Source organism: Prionailurus bengalensis, chromosome A3 (assembly GCF_016509475.1).
Source record: "Prionailurus bengalensis isolate Pbe53 chromosome A3, Fcat_Pben_1.1_paternal_pri, whole genome shotgun sequence".
NCBI classification, from domain to species: domain Eukaryota; kingdom Metazoa; phylum Chordata; class Mammalia; order Carnivora; family Felidae; genus Prionailurus; species Prionailurus bengalensis.
Genome location: NC_057354.1, coordinates 45,707,894 through 45,722,033, shown reverse-complemented (window position 1 = coordinate 45,722,033; position 14,140 = coordinate 45,707,894). Strand labels below are relative to the sequence as shown.

Genomic DNA, 14,140 nt, shown 5'->3' with positions numbered 1-14,140 from the left:
TTTATATCATCACCTTTACTATCATTTGGCCCTCTGTTTGTCTTCTTTTAAGTTTATTTATTTTGAGAGGGACAGAGAAAGCGTGAGTAGGGGAGGGGCAGAGAGAGAGAAAGAGAGAGACGGAACCCCAAGAAGGCTCTGCACTGCCAGTGCATAGCCCAACACAGGGCTTGAACCCACAAAACCATAAGATCACGACCTGAGTTGAAACCAAGAGTCAGACGCTTAGCCGACTGAGCCAGCCAGGTGCCTCTGACCCTCTATTTTTATAAGTCTACAAGAACATACGCACATTTCTGCAACCCCTCCATTGTGCTGAGTACAACCACAAGCACAAACTTGGGTGGCAACCACACAAAACCAAACTGCTTCTGGTGGTCTTCACACAGCCCACTGCATTTTCCTCCTTGCCCTGCCTGTAGTGTGTTCAGCTCCTTTTCCCAGTTCAAGTGTCACGTCCTCCAGGAAGCCTTCTCTGAGTCTTCCCCTCATCTCTACTGCCCAGTCTTTCTCACAACGCCTTGCATGTGTCGCTATTGTTAATTACTATTACCTAGTTAGGTATCCATCTCCTGCATTAGACTGTGAGTTCTCTGAGGACAGGGCCATGTCCGTCTTTTCAGTTAGACTATGACCTCCCTGGGGTTTGAGACTGTGTCCTCATTCTATTTGTAACTTCACTGCTGTGCCTAAACTAGCACGAAGCGGGGACTCAGTTGAGTCTACTGATTGGATCAAAAAGATTGCCAAGAAGGACATTAAAACATGATAAAAGTGTAGGTCATAGAGAGGTACTTCAATTCAGAGAAAAGGGGAAAAAGAAGAATATAGAAAAAAGGAAGGATAATATAAAGGGAGGGTGCCATGTTCCCTGTGGCATTCGAATTCCTCAATTTGAGTTAAACAGAAACAACAATATGATTCCATTATTTCTAATTATTCATTATGATCATTTTAATAATTGCATAATTCACACATACCCTATGTCTAAGCAACGTTAGGAGTTTCCCAGTTAAAATTTGGGGGAAAAAACCTATCAAATATAATTCCTTATTAAAGATGTACTGAAAGGAGTAAACCATGCCTTTCAATCATCTTACAGAGTACAAGACCTTAATTATAAATCAGCCAAATGGATGAATTATTTTCATATTCCAGGATATATGTTAATTTATGTCAAGTAAATCATCAGTGATGATGATTCTGTTTTTTTATTGCCCTGTGCAAGATATATTGATTTATCATTGTTATTTTAGCTACTCAACATCTAACATCCCTTCCTTCAATAATACACTCCATTGTTTTGGTGGGTATGTCCTATCCTGTATAGTCTTGGTAGAAGATAGCACCTACTTCCTACTTACAAAGAAGATTAACACCTCAGGTTTTCTGACCCAGGGTAGACAGCCAGTGGGTGGACACATGAGCTAGGCATCCAACTAAGGTTTAGTCAATTGGATGTTCTTGAGACGTTGAACTTGAAGTTGTGAGGGATGGTGGGAGGTCCTTCGTTGTTATGGAAGCCTTAGCAGGCTGACTCATGTGCTCTGCTTTATGACCTGTCCAGGCTTCCCAGAGCTGCCTTGGCATCTAATTTTTTTGTGTTATTTTCCAACCTGGATCTCCAAACTTCCATTGATTTTGTGAGCCTGGCATTCTCTGCATGAATCACCTGTATTTAAGTAGCCAATTTGTTTTGCTTAAAACTGAAAATGCTGTCTGAAATACCAGGTAAAAATTCTCAATTTAAGACACACATTTATATGTAGATTAGTAAAATCATTTGTATTCTTGTTTTGTGCTTAATAAGAATTACTGTTCTCTAAGAATTATTTTGAGATTCATTTTCTAGAAAATTACAGGAATTTATAAGTAAAACTATGTGATGAATTTCTCCATTTTGAATGAATAGTTTTTGTTGACATTCTATAATCTACATTCACTTTTAGAAAATTTAGCACCTGGTTCTAAATCAGGGAGTAAATCTGATCTAATATTAAACCTAACGGTGGCATTTTGTGTATTGAGGAAAGAGGTGAGGTAATGAGCACATTTTTACAGGCTTCTCACTTATGAAACTTCATCTCTCTTTAGTCTTTGTGCATCATCCTTCTATTCAAGTTGTATTTACTATTTAGATAGTTTCCTAGACTTTTCCAACATTATCTTTCAAAGATATTTTTTTAACTTATATAAGTTCTTATGATACTTAGTAATGGACTTATAGTAATTGGCTTATATTTTTCTAATGTTGACATGTTTCCATGGTTCGATACTGAGATTTCAACACTGTTTTGATGATTTAAAAAAAGGAAAATATATCCAAGGCAGATGACATTGTGGCTGAAATGCGTAGCTGTGAAAACATCTGCTTGACTAAATTTAGAAAACGATTAACTTTTTTTTCCTTGAGGCATTGCTTTGTTATCAAGCGTCTATCAGACATATCAAAATGGCTAGTACATTTTCAAAAAGTTTTTCAAGTCTGTCCTGAAGTGAAATTCTCATATAAAATGATGTATAGTGAAGTTTAAAGTCAAGTATTAAATCTCCTCATTTGACACATATTTGGAAAGAAAAGAAACCATTAGGAAATATTTTTAGAGGAGAAAAAATATATTTTCAGTGTCTACAGTAATATGTCATCTGAAAAATGAGGATATTAGGTTTCTTGTTGCTTAAGCGTTGAGTTTGGCATTTCATTCTTATGAAGGACCATCCTCTCTTAGGAATTTTAGGTAGGTGTAGATTCTCAGGGGCTCAACTTGCACATTGAATGGATAAGTCAACATTTCAGGGTAAAAGCTGATATAAGAAAAAAACTCAAATTTATTAGGTTGTAGCTTTTTTTTTTTTTTAAGAAAATAAGGATGCAAAGAAAGGTCCTATGATCAATAAAAATAGGCTGTGTCACGAGATCACAGGGGTTGGCTCCCTGTGGCAATAGCATCCAAATGAAGATCCACAGTATGTCTAATGTACTAAAAGACCTTACTCCTGAGGACAGAGGCAACAATCTTATCTGATAGGAAAATCTGTGGCTAAAAGTTGAATTTTTCCATATACTAAAATTAACATAACATTCATGACAGCTAGGATTAATGTGTGGGCACAAGATATTTTAGTCAATCTGAAGAAAAAAATTCATCCAAACTGAAAAACTCTGATGAGTGAAAATTAGAAAGTAAAATATAGTAACATTTAGGTTATCTGGAAACTAAGAGTTGGCAGGTCTAAGCATCTAAAAGATTCCAACTATGGAAGTTAAAAAGGCAAATTGTGTCTGATAGCAAGGACTGAATTTGGGGGCAAGAGGTGGTCAAAATTAGATGAGGAAGATCTACCAGGTATTTCTCCTTTGTGTCTATTAGTAACACCAATTTAGGAGGAGATGAATGGGACTACAGTGTGTCAGGAGGGGGATAAATTACAGTTTTATAAATGATGAATAAGGTGTTTAAGAAGACGGGCAAGTCTGTCTATATTTTAGAAAGATTTCTGAGGAAAGAAGGGTAGAATTTTAAAATTTGGGTGCGTAACACATTAGTTAAATTGAAAACATCATACTAAACAGCATGCCCTAATAATGCTGATTGAGATAAATTAATGAAAAAAATGAATGATTGAATTTATTCAGCAACTACTGATTGAATGTTGACCACCCCCCCCCCCCCGACCCTGTACTGGGCATAAATTCAACAAGGATAAATTGTATAATTGATAAGTATCTAACATCAATGATGGTACAAGTTGCAGTTTCCCCGTAGGCCCTTGAAAGACCAATTTTTAGTACCATAGGAAAAAATGGAAAGTGCAAAACCATGGTCATTGCAAATTAGCTGTGGTAGTTTTTCAATAAATATGTGTTGGTTTGACTTTATGTATATAGTATAAAACCATAAAACCAAAACCATAAAAAATTCTAAAATTTTACTACAGACAACACCAGGAATTGATAAGTATTTCTCTTTATTCTTTGGTCCCTATTAGTCTCACATCTCATTTTCTTCACTTTGTCATGGTTACTTGGTCTGTCTTCCTGAACACCTGAATTCAATTTTCTGTCATCAGGAAAACATGATGCTTTTCTGGTAAGTGATGAATGAAGGAAATTATAAAGCTCTAAAATCCTGCACTCTTCCCTGGTTAGAATCTTGAAACATACACCCAGTTCAGATCAGGTTCCCCATTTGTTACTGAGAAAGGGTGTTAGCTACCTGAGGGCTCCTACATTCTTTTTTTTTTTTTTTGAAGTTTGCCCCAAATAATCAAAGATGCAAACAATGTTTTCTGCTTGAAACACCCAGCTAAGATATTGAAAATAATTCTTTAGAATATAATTATGGATTCCTGAATTTTCACTTATTCAAAGTATTATAATCAATAAAGTCATTCTTTTTGATGATCAGACTATCTTACATTTTGCCATAAGAAGCCCCTTCAAGTTAGCTCCTATGTTTTAGAAACTTTCTTACTGATATTTGGACACAATTTTTTTTTAAATTTTTTTTCAACGTTTATTTACTTTTGGGACAGAGAGAGACAGAGCATGAATGGGGGAGGGGCAGAGAGAGAGGGAGACACAGAATCGGAAACAGGTTCCAGGCTCCGGGCCATCAGCCCAGAGCCGGACGCGGGGCTCGAACCCACGGACCGCGAGATCGTGACCTGGGGAAGTCGGACGCTTAACCGACTGCGCCACCCAGGCGCCCCTGGACACAATTTTATATTCACTCTATATTTTTCTCACCCAGACCCGGAATCATCCATTTCTCTAAAGAACCCTAATTACTTTGAGTGGAAATGATATTTGCAAACCAAGATCTAGGTGCTAGGTATACTCATTGCTACTGGGCATCACTGCTTCTAGGTTCTTCCCAAGATTAGAAAAAGTAGGAAATACAGCAGATTTTAAAAAATAAATAGATAAATTGATTCTAAAATTTATATGGGGGTACCTGGGTTGAGTGTCAGTCCATTAAGTGTCGGGCTCTTGATTTTACCTCATGTCATATTCTCATGGCCATAAGATCAAGATTCAGGTGGGACTCTGTGCTGGCTGTGGAGTCTGATTGGGATTCTCTCTCTCCCTCTCTCTGCCCCTCCCCTACTCATGGTGCCTCCCCCTCAAAAAATAAAATAAAATAAAATAAAATAAAATAAAATAAAATAAAATTAAATTAAATTAAATTAAATTCACGTAGAATTGGAAAAGACCTAAATAGGCAAAATAATCTTGAACAGGAAGAATATACACTACCTGAAATCAAGACTTAGAACAAAACTCCAGTAATCTGGACAGAGAGGTACTGGTTTAAAGTTAAACTAGATCAATGGAACATAACAGGGGGTCCAGAAATAGATACACACTTATGGTTGATTGATAATTGACCAAGGTACCAAGTTAATTCAATGGAAGAAAGGAAAGTCTTTCTATAAATATTTCAGGAAGAACTAATTATCTGTATGGAAAATGATGAACTTTGGCCCATGCATGTATTTTTGAACCACGAGTTCAAATTGATATTTCCAGGTAAAATTTAGTTTTACAGAGTTTTTACTGACTTTCTTTGTTTTTGATATTTGTGTGTCTCTTTTCTCTTACACTGAAAATCCATGGTCCTAACAGCAGTTAATATTTCTTTGCAGATCTTTTTGCCTTTAGAATATATCCCTCTATGAGTCTATAATCAGAATACTATCTTTAAAATTCACTTGAAATAATTATTTTCTTTATACAGTTATGTTACCAATTAGATATATGGTTGGGTTCATTTGTTTATTCTATATATCTGTTCATTTTCAATGATAAGGTTTGTTTTTTCTTTTTTTTTGAATATGTGAAACATTTAAATGGTTCAAAAGCCTAAATTATATAAAAAGGTATACTTGGAGAGGACTCTCCCATCTCTTATCCATTCTACCCCATCTACCATCCCACTTAAGTCGGCATTGGTTGGTTTTTGATTTATCCTTTCCATGTTTCCTTCTGAATAAAAAAAGCAAATAAACATGTATTTTATGTTCTATTTCTTTTATATTTAACAATATATCTGGAAGATTAAGTAAAATGAGGATGTAGGAAATTTTCTCATTATTTCCTATGTTTGCATACAACTGCAGAGCACTACATTGCATAGGTGTACAGGATTCAATCAGCCACTTTTGCTGTGTATATATGCACTATATCCAACAAGGTCTTGCTAGACAGTCACACTGGGCTCTTTCCAGTATCTGACGGTATTCATTTTCTAGGACTGCTGCAACAAATTACCACAAAGTAGGTGGCTTAAAACAACAGAAATGTATTTTCTCATAGTTCTGAAGTTCAGAAGTCTGAAATCTAGGTGATGGCTGGGTTGGGCTCCCTCTGAAAAACTCCCAGAGAGAATATTTCCTTGTTTCTTCTAGCTTTGGTGGTTCCAGGGATCATTTGGCTTATGGCTACATGACTCCCATCTCTGCCTCCATTTCTACATGGCCTTCTCTGTGTGTCTTCTCCTTTTCTATCTCTTATAAAGACACTCAATAGGTTTAGGGTCCACCAAGATAATCTAAAATGATTTCATTTTGAGATCCTTAATTTAATTACATCTGCAAAGATCCTTTTACTATTTTTTTTAAGTTTCTTTTATTACAGAGAGAGAAAATGTAAGCACGGAGCCCCGTGTGGGGCTCAGTCCCACGACCTTCAGTCCCATGACCTGAGTGGAAATCAAGAGTTGGAACCTCAACCAACTGACCCATCCAGATGCCCCAGATCCTTTTTCTGAAAAAAGAAAAAAAAAGTCAATCACAGGTTCTGGGGATTAGGATATGGCTATATCTATTCAACACAATACATTGGCTATTATAAACACTTGCGGAAGGAATAACATTCCACATGTGGTTTTATATTTGTGGGGGCAGAGAGTTGGTTCTTAGAAGTAGGATTTCTGTGTCAAAGGGCAAACAATATATAATTTCGCCAAATTCCCCTCCATAGGAATTGTACTATTATTTTATACTTCTTTCAGGTATGGTTTTCTGCAGCTTTGCTACCAAAGTGTACTGTCAAATTTTGTGGGTTGTTTTGTTTTGTTTTGTTTACTAATCCAAGTGGTATTTCAGGGTAGTTTTAATTTGCATTACAAGTTTTTAACTCTTGATTTCATTATCATTATTAATGAAAGTGGGGCATTTATTCAATAGCATGTAAGTGTATGTAAAGTGCTTGGCACTCTGAAACTCCAGGGGTAAAGAGTTAATTAAAAAGAGGGTAATGACCTCAAGGAGGTCACTGTCCAGTAGGAATGATTTTTGAGAGCAACAGAATATGACCAGTATTTTTATTTATTTTTGTTTCATGTGGAATATTACACGTGGGTGAAAAACCATCAAAGTAATAATTTTTATTTCTTGCATTTTTTAGAGAAGATCTGGAGTTCTACATTTTCATCAGCAAATAAAGGCTAGATATAATGGATGAGATGAAGTTAGTGCCTGAATGCCTGCTTCTGGTACTACCAAGTTTTGGCAGTGTCACATGTTTACTGTACGTTGTCATTTATCTCTTCGTTTATTCAGTTGTTCTGCCCTTTGACTAGACTGGAAGCCTTGGAAGTCAGGAGGCTGTATCTTATACATCTTTTTATCCTCAAGGTTTAGATTCATGCCTTGTACACAGCAGATGCTCCATAAATGTTTGATTACAATGACAGCTTGCTCTACAATAGAAAGTTTGAATTCCCTAAGACAAGTCGATCCTATTTTTTTGAATGAAAGGTATCTTCTTCTAAAGGAATGGGGCAGTGAATACCCTGACATACTATGTACAACCAGGTACAGTCCAAGTTGCTGTGACAAAGACACGTAAAATGCTTTAAAAGAAAAGGTTATTTCTCTCTTGCAACAGTCTTGGAGGATTTGTGGCCCTTTTTGAGATGTTCTCTGGGTACACAGGCTGACATCATCCTGGGTGCGGGGCTTCCATCTCTGGATCTGAGTTCACCCATGTTATTGGGTTTATTATAGCTGAATATATATATTTTTATAGCTGAATAATATTTCTTTGCATGAATACGTTCTCATTCTATCAATGCTATTTTGACAACTCTAAAAATAAAGAGAGGCTCTAGCAACCAGAAGATATGTTTTTGCATGCCTGGATGAGATAAATAGGACTATTTTAGCTCTTTATTCATCTTATTTAACAAACTTTTATCGACTGCTTCTAGAGTCTAAATATCATGCTAGTTATGAGAATACAAAGCATTGCAAATCCCCAGCTCTTGCCCCAAGTTACAGGTTCCCCTGAATGAGAAAATGTTTGGTTGTCCTAATTGGATGGAAACCACATGGTTTTAAACAGCCAGCCTAAGTACTTGCTCAAATTTTGTCAAAATTTGGAGCATCAAAGGATCCAGATGCCAGTAAGTAACGCTACAGATCTCTTGTAAGAAATCTCCAGGCCATCCTTCATCTCAAAGTTTTGCTTGAGGTTACAGGCACTTAGCCTTAAAAAGCATACCGGCCTGAGAGTCAGGTCCCTCAGGTTCTATTTCTGGTTCGGCTACTGGATTCTTAGGCAGCCTTGCACAACACAGAGAATGTGCACTTCCTATATAAAGCAAGAGACAAGATCCTGAGGAGCAAAGGAACTTTATACCCTAAGTGAAGTTGGGTCCCAGGAACCAAGGGGACTGGCTGGACTCCTCACCCAGAGTCTGGGGATGCTCTTCCTGCTGTCAAAGCCATTCATTTTAGTGTGAAATTGGAGCTCCAATTTTAGTATTGTCGAGGGACATCGATTCGCTTCCTGGTGTGAATCCTGAGCCAAAACGGAAAATGGTTTGCATTTTAAAAGCCTTGAAACTTTTCTTACTGAGATGTTTTTGTGGTTCACGTTGCACTAGAGTGAACTGGGTGGGTAGCACACACCAAGCAGTGAAAGTGTGGGAGCTCTGGGCCTCTCTGGATGGGGTTGGCGGATGCTGTCCAGCGGCTTGGGGAACTCTGGAAACATAAGTCGCGTCGCCTCTCCCCCTGCACAACTACATTTCCCTGGAGAACTTGCGGCACACGGCCTGTTGAAGAGGAAGAACGTGCTCAGACCTAACCCATTGACTCCCATCGTGCCTAAGACACTCCAGCCTGATTGGAGGACTTTTTTCGCAGTGCATTCTGAGACTTGTAGTACAGCCTGTGCAAGCGGCAAGCTTCTTTGTGATTCGCGGCGCCGACTCTGCGCTTCGGGCGCGCCCCCGCGAGGCGGGTCCGAAAGGCGCGCGCTTGCGCCGCGCCCGAAGGGCCCGCCCGCACCTCCCGCGGGGCGGGGCCGTCGGTTCCGCGTCGACACCGCCTTCCTGCACCGCCCTTCGCCGGACCCGGCCCGCCCCTTCTTCCTGGAGCCACAGCTGAAGCGGCGGCGGTAGCGGCGGTGGCCCGGCGGGGGGCGGCGAGTGGCCCGCGCGACACGCGCCGGCCCGGACCTTATGCGGTGACTCGCGCGGCGCAGGCGCCTCCTGCCCCGCCGGCGGGGCTCGGGTTTCCCGCGGCGGGATGTTCTCCCGAAGGAGCCACGGGGATGTGAAGAAGTCCACCCAGAAGGTGCTGGACCCCAAGAAGGACGTGCTGACCCGCCTGAAGCACCTGCGGGCGCTGCTGGGTGAGGCGCGAGCCGGGGCGCCGGGCTTGGGGGCACCTGCCCGGACGCGGGCCGGACGAGGGTCGGGACTGGGATGCAGACGGCATCGGGGGTTGGGGGGGCGGCGTCAGACCCTCCTCTCTGGCGCCCGGCATTGTTCCCCAACTGCGAGCACTCTGGCCCTCGGGCTCTGCCCTGTCGCCCAGAGTGTAAATTTACCCCAGATTCGTGCCGGGTCACCTCGAGGCCGGTGGAGCCGTGACTCTTTCCTCCCCAGCAAATCCTGGACTCCAGGTGCTATACACACACACACACACACACACACACGCACACACACATACACACACACACACATACACACACACACACACACACAGACACACACTCTCAACTGTCTCCTCCTCTCCTATTTTTTAATTTTAATTTTGGACTCTTGACACCCTTAGTAGACTGAGTCTCCTAAGTGTTCCCAGCACACTTAATTGAACTGTCATCTCTTTTCGTGGGTCCGCTCCCCTTAAATTTTATTTTTACTTTTGAGTTGGAGTCTTCAAATAGACTGAGACATGAAGTGCTCCCAGGATAAATTAAATTTAGCTGTCATCCCTCTTCCCATGCTCTTTTTATTTTTATTTTTATTTTTATTTTTGGTCTGACTGCTTAGGTTTCTTTGTGTCCTTGGTGTGAAGGGGGGCTCCTCCTGTCTTCTTGGAGGGAAGGGTGGCTTTCCTGGGTTCAAGGAGGCTGCTGCTTCTTTATTGCCAAGATGACAGTGATAGTTCTTTGCCTTATTTCATTTTTATGGACTGCTGGATGGAGGTTCTGTGGAGCCCTGGGGGCCCTGCAGTTGACCTGTGATGAAGCTCGTCCTTGTGGGTGTGAGGTGTCCACAAGGCTTCCTGTCACCTGCTGCATTTGATCTGTAGCTACTTTGCTAGGCTGTGCTTTGTTTTGTTTTCTTACCTACTTAGTCTTAACTTTTGTTAAGGACCAAACACCTGTGCTGTCTATAGTGTTTTGCGTGGGTGGGGTGTGAGAAAAGAACACCTTGTTTCTTCTAGATATCTTTTGTATTCTTAAAATGAGCAAAAATCACCTGATTTAGGACACATAGTCTAATGTGCCTATCAGTTGAGGAGATATGGTGTAAAATAATTCATTTTATATGTGAGAATTTTAAATAAAGATCTTGTTCATGAGATTAAAAGTTGCTAAGTATTTCTATTTATACTCTGTGAAGCACCTCTGAGAAAACACACACCTACCTGGTTTCTCCAAGTGAAGTTATTCACAATCACGAATTCCTCGAGATTACACTATCTTGTTCGGTTTGGAATGAAATATAAATTAGTTACTGTTAGAGGGATTAGTTTTCAAGACTTTTGAAAGTGAAATGTGGTGTCCTTGGTAAACTGAACTGTCTGCTTCCTGTAGTAAAATCTCATGCACACACAGCTTGCATTGTGCAGAGTTTTTAGTAGTGACTGATTAACACCTACTGCAGGGACATTTTTGATAAAGGAGACTTGAACAGTATTTTAAAGCATTTGATACTCTGGAAGTTTTCCTGTGGTAGAGAATTTGAACTTTTGTTCTTTCCAAGTCTGCAGGATTAAGTTGGCTACATTTTGTAAAGGCAGAATCAATTAAACCTAGATCAGTTTGGTTTCTTAGAGATATACAATTGTTACCATTCTGAGAAAGTTAGTTTTCAAGGCTGTGTAATTGAGGTTTCACTTTAAGGTGCATATCCTATTTTGAGGAACTTTCTTTTTCATTTCATTGAGCTCATAATGACCTCAGTTTTGTAACAAAGAGAGGTTCTTTGATATTAGGTTTCTTGTTGATGCATTTGTTTGTGGAATGATCCAGTTTATTGCTGCAATCTTTATCCATAGGGACTAGATTTTTGTAAATGTGTCTGAGGAATTCTACTTGTAATGTCTAATGTAAACTTTTGCTAACAACTATGTTTTAAAGATCTCAAAGAAAGGGGCACCTGTGTAGCTCAGTTGGTTAATCGTCCTACTCTTCATTTCAGCTCAGGTTATGATCTCACTGTTGTGAGATCAAACCCTGCATCAGGCTCGGTGCCAAGTGTGGAGTCTGCTTGGGGTTCGTTCTCTCTCTCTCTCTCTCTCTCTCTCTCTCTCTCTCTCTCTCTCTCTGTCTCCTTCCCCCTGATTGTGCATTCACTCACTCTCTCTCTCTGTCTCTCTCAAAATAGATACATATATAAAAAATTAAAAGCTTTAAAGAAAAACAGTACATTAATGTACTTGTTCCTAGCATATCATATACCCTATTTGCTACTTTAAAAAAAGTTTTTTTAATGTTTATTTTTGAGACAGAGAGAGACAGAGCATGAACAGGGGAGGGTCAGAGAGGCTCCAGGCTCTGAACTGTCATCACAGAGCCCGACTCGGGGCTCGAACTCATGGCCCGTGAGATCATGACCTGAGCCAAAGTCTGACGTTTAACTGACTGAGCCACCCAGGTGTCCCGTGTTTGCTACTGTAAGAAAAAGCCTATTTAGGAAAAAATGGCCTCTTGATCTGAAAGATAGGAATTGACCAAGATTAAGAAAACTATTTGAAGGAATTGAATATACATTATTATTGTATTTTTATTTGCATATTCAGGTAATACTCTTGCATTTCACGTATTTTATCATCAAGTGATAATAAAGGTGTTCTTTTTTTTTTTTTACATAGAAAGATGATACCACTGATCTGAATTTGCAGTTATGGCTTCATCACTTTGGTTCGTTACCTAGCCTGTCTTTGAACCTCAGTTTCTCTACTCTGTCAAATGGGTATGGTAATGTCTGCCTTGTAAAGGTTATTATGACTTAATATATAAACTACTTCAGCTTGGAGCAGGCATATAACAGTTCCATTTCCCATTACTTTCCTCCCATCATTAATAGGATAGGACAAGTATTGTGATAGGTAGTTTCCCACCCCCCCCCTTTACATTTTGATAATTACTGTGAATTTGTTCTCTCTTTATAAAAATTAGTCTAAAACTGGCTAAGAAACACACAATGAACTGTGGAAAGTAGAATTTTCTCAGTCATGGTAATGGTTCAAGTTAGAACTTGCTTAGCTACTTTAACCTGGCTACATATTGTAGATTGGTCTGATATTACTAACTTTATTTTACAAAGGGGGAGACTGAGGCACAGGCAGACCTTACAAGGGGCCAAGCGATGTACTGAATGATCTGTATATATTGTGTTAATCACAGACAGAACCATGAGCTCTTAGGTCCCCTGACTTCCAATTCTCCCTGCATTGTTGACATTATCGGTGGGAAAGTAAATGAGTATACAAAACAAAACAGAAACCAAAAAAATTCTCTGTATTGCTGTCTTGCCCCAGCAAAGATTCCATGTTTAATTGAAAGTTGAGTGTCTACTCTGAGTCCTAAAATAGAAATGGCACTGATGTAGCAAGAAGACTTGATGTAATTAGTAAGCATATAGTATGGTATGTACTTAGATAGTGGCTTTTATGGTGGACTTCAATATAGGATTTCAAGGGGTCAAAAAAGATCATTAAGAGTGGCACAAAGAGAAGGACATCTTGAAGGAGGTTTTACTCATCCTGGGCCCTAAGGATGGTTAGACTAGTTCTGTCCAATAGAAATATAAGGTGAGCCACATGTTTAATTTAAAATTTTTTAGTAGCCACATTTAAAAAAAAAAGGAAGCACGTGAAATTAATTTTAATAATACATTTTATTTCATCGTACAGCTCTAATATGTATATCAACAGGTAATCCATATAAAATAATATTTTTTACCCCACGTCTTTGAAATCTAGTGTGTGTTGTATACTTATAGCACATCTCCTTTCAAACCAGCTGCATTTTAAAAGCTTAGCAGCCACATGTGGCTAGTGGCTACATACTGGACAGAGCAAGGTTAGAATTTGGGAAGGGCAGGGGGAGGACAGTTCCAAGCAAGGGGACCTGGAAGCTGGCAGTGAAAATATGCATGGCAATGATGTGTAAAGGTGAGGAACACCAACCAACCTGCCAGTTCCTCCTGTCTGGTGAGGGAATCGAGTAATGTTGGTCATGAGATAGAGTGCTAGAACTCTTGCCCTGAGGGTGTTCACAGTGTCAGATGAGTGATTACAGTGCTGTGTAGGCCAGGGGTGGGGGCAGAACGGTGAGTTGGACTGGGGGATACTGGTGGGGGAAAGGAGTGGTGGCCTGACTGGCAGAAGCTGGGGCAGTTGGGGGGCCAGATCAGAAAAGGTTTGTCTGAGTTGGAAACTCATGTCTTGTCTTGGAGGTGAGAGGACCCACTTGAAGAACTCTTAGTAGGTCAAATGATAAGACTTGAGAGCTGCCTGTCAACAGAGTCAGGAAGATGGACCGGAGGGGAGGGGTGACACTACTGGCAGTGAAGAAGCAGATTATAAGGGTCTGAAATGAGATGCTCCACGAATGGAGAGGAGGGGCAGGATTACAAAGGACCAATGCAGCAGGAACTAGTGATTGTCT

At 39.9% G+C, this 14,140-nt stretch overlaps 1 protein-coding gene across 1 annotated transcript in view; it reads left to right on the top strand.

Annotated features, from left to right (window-relative positions):
- Positions 1 to 9,409: 9,409 nt before the first annotated feature.
- RALGAPA2 (Ral GTPase activating protein catalytic subunit alpha 2) overlaps positions 9,410 to 14,140 on the top strand; it is a 322,478-nt gene continuing 317,747 nt past the window's right edge. Inside the window, 1 exon segment of the mRNA XM_043602994.1 lies at positions 9,410 to 9,646. Within this exon segment, the coding sequence (XP_043458929.1) occupies positions 9,541 to 9,646 (106 nt within the window). The 5' untranslated portion in view covers positions 9,410 to 9,540.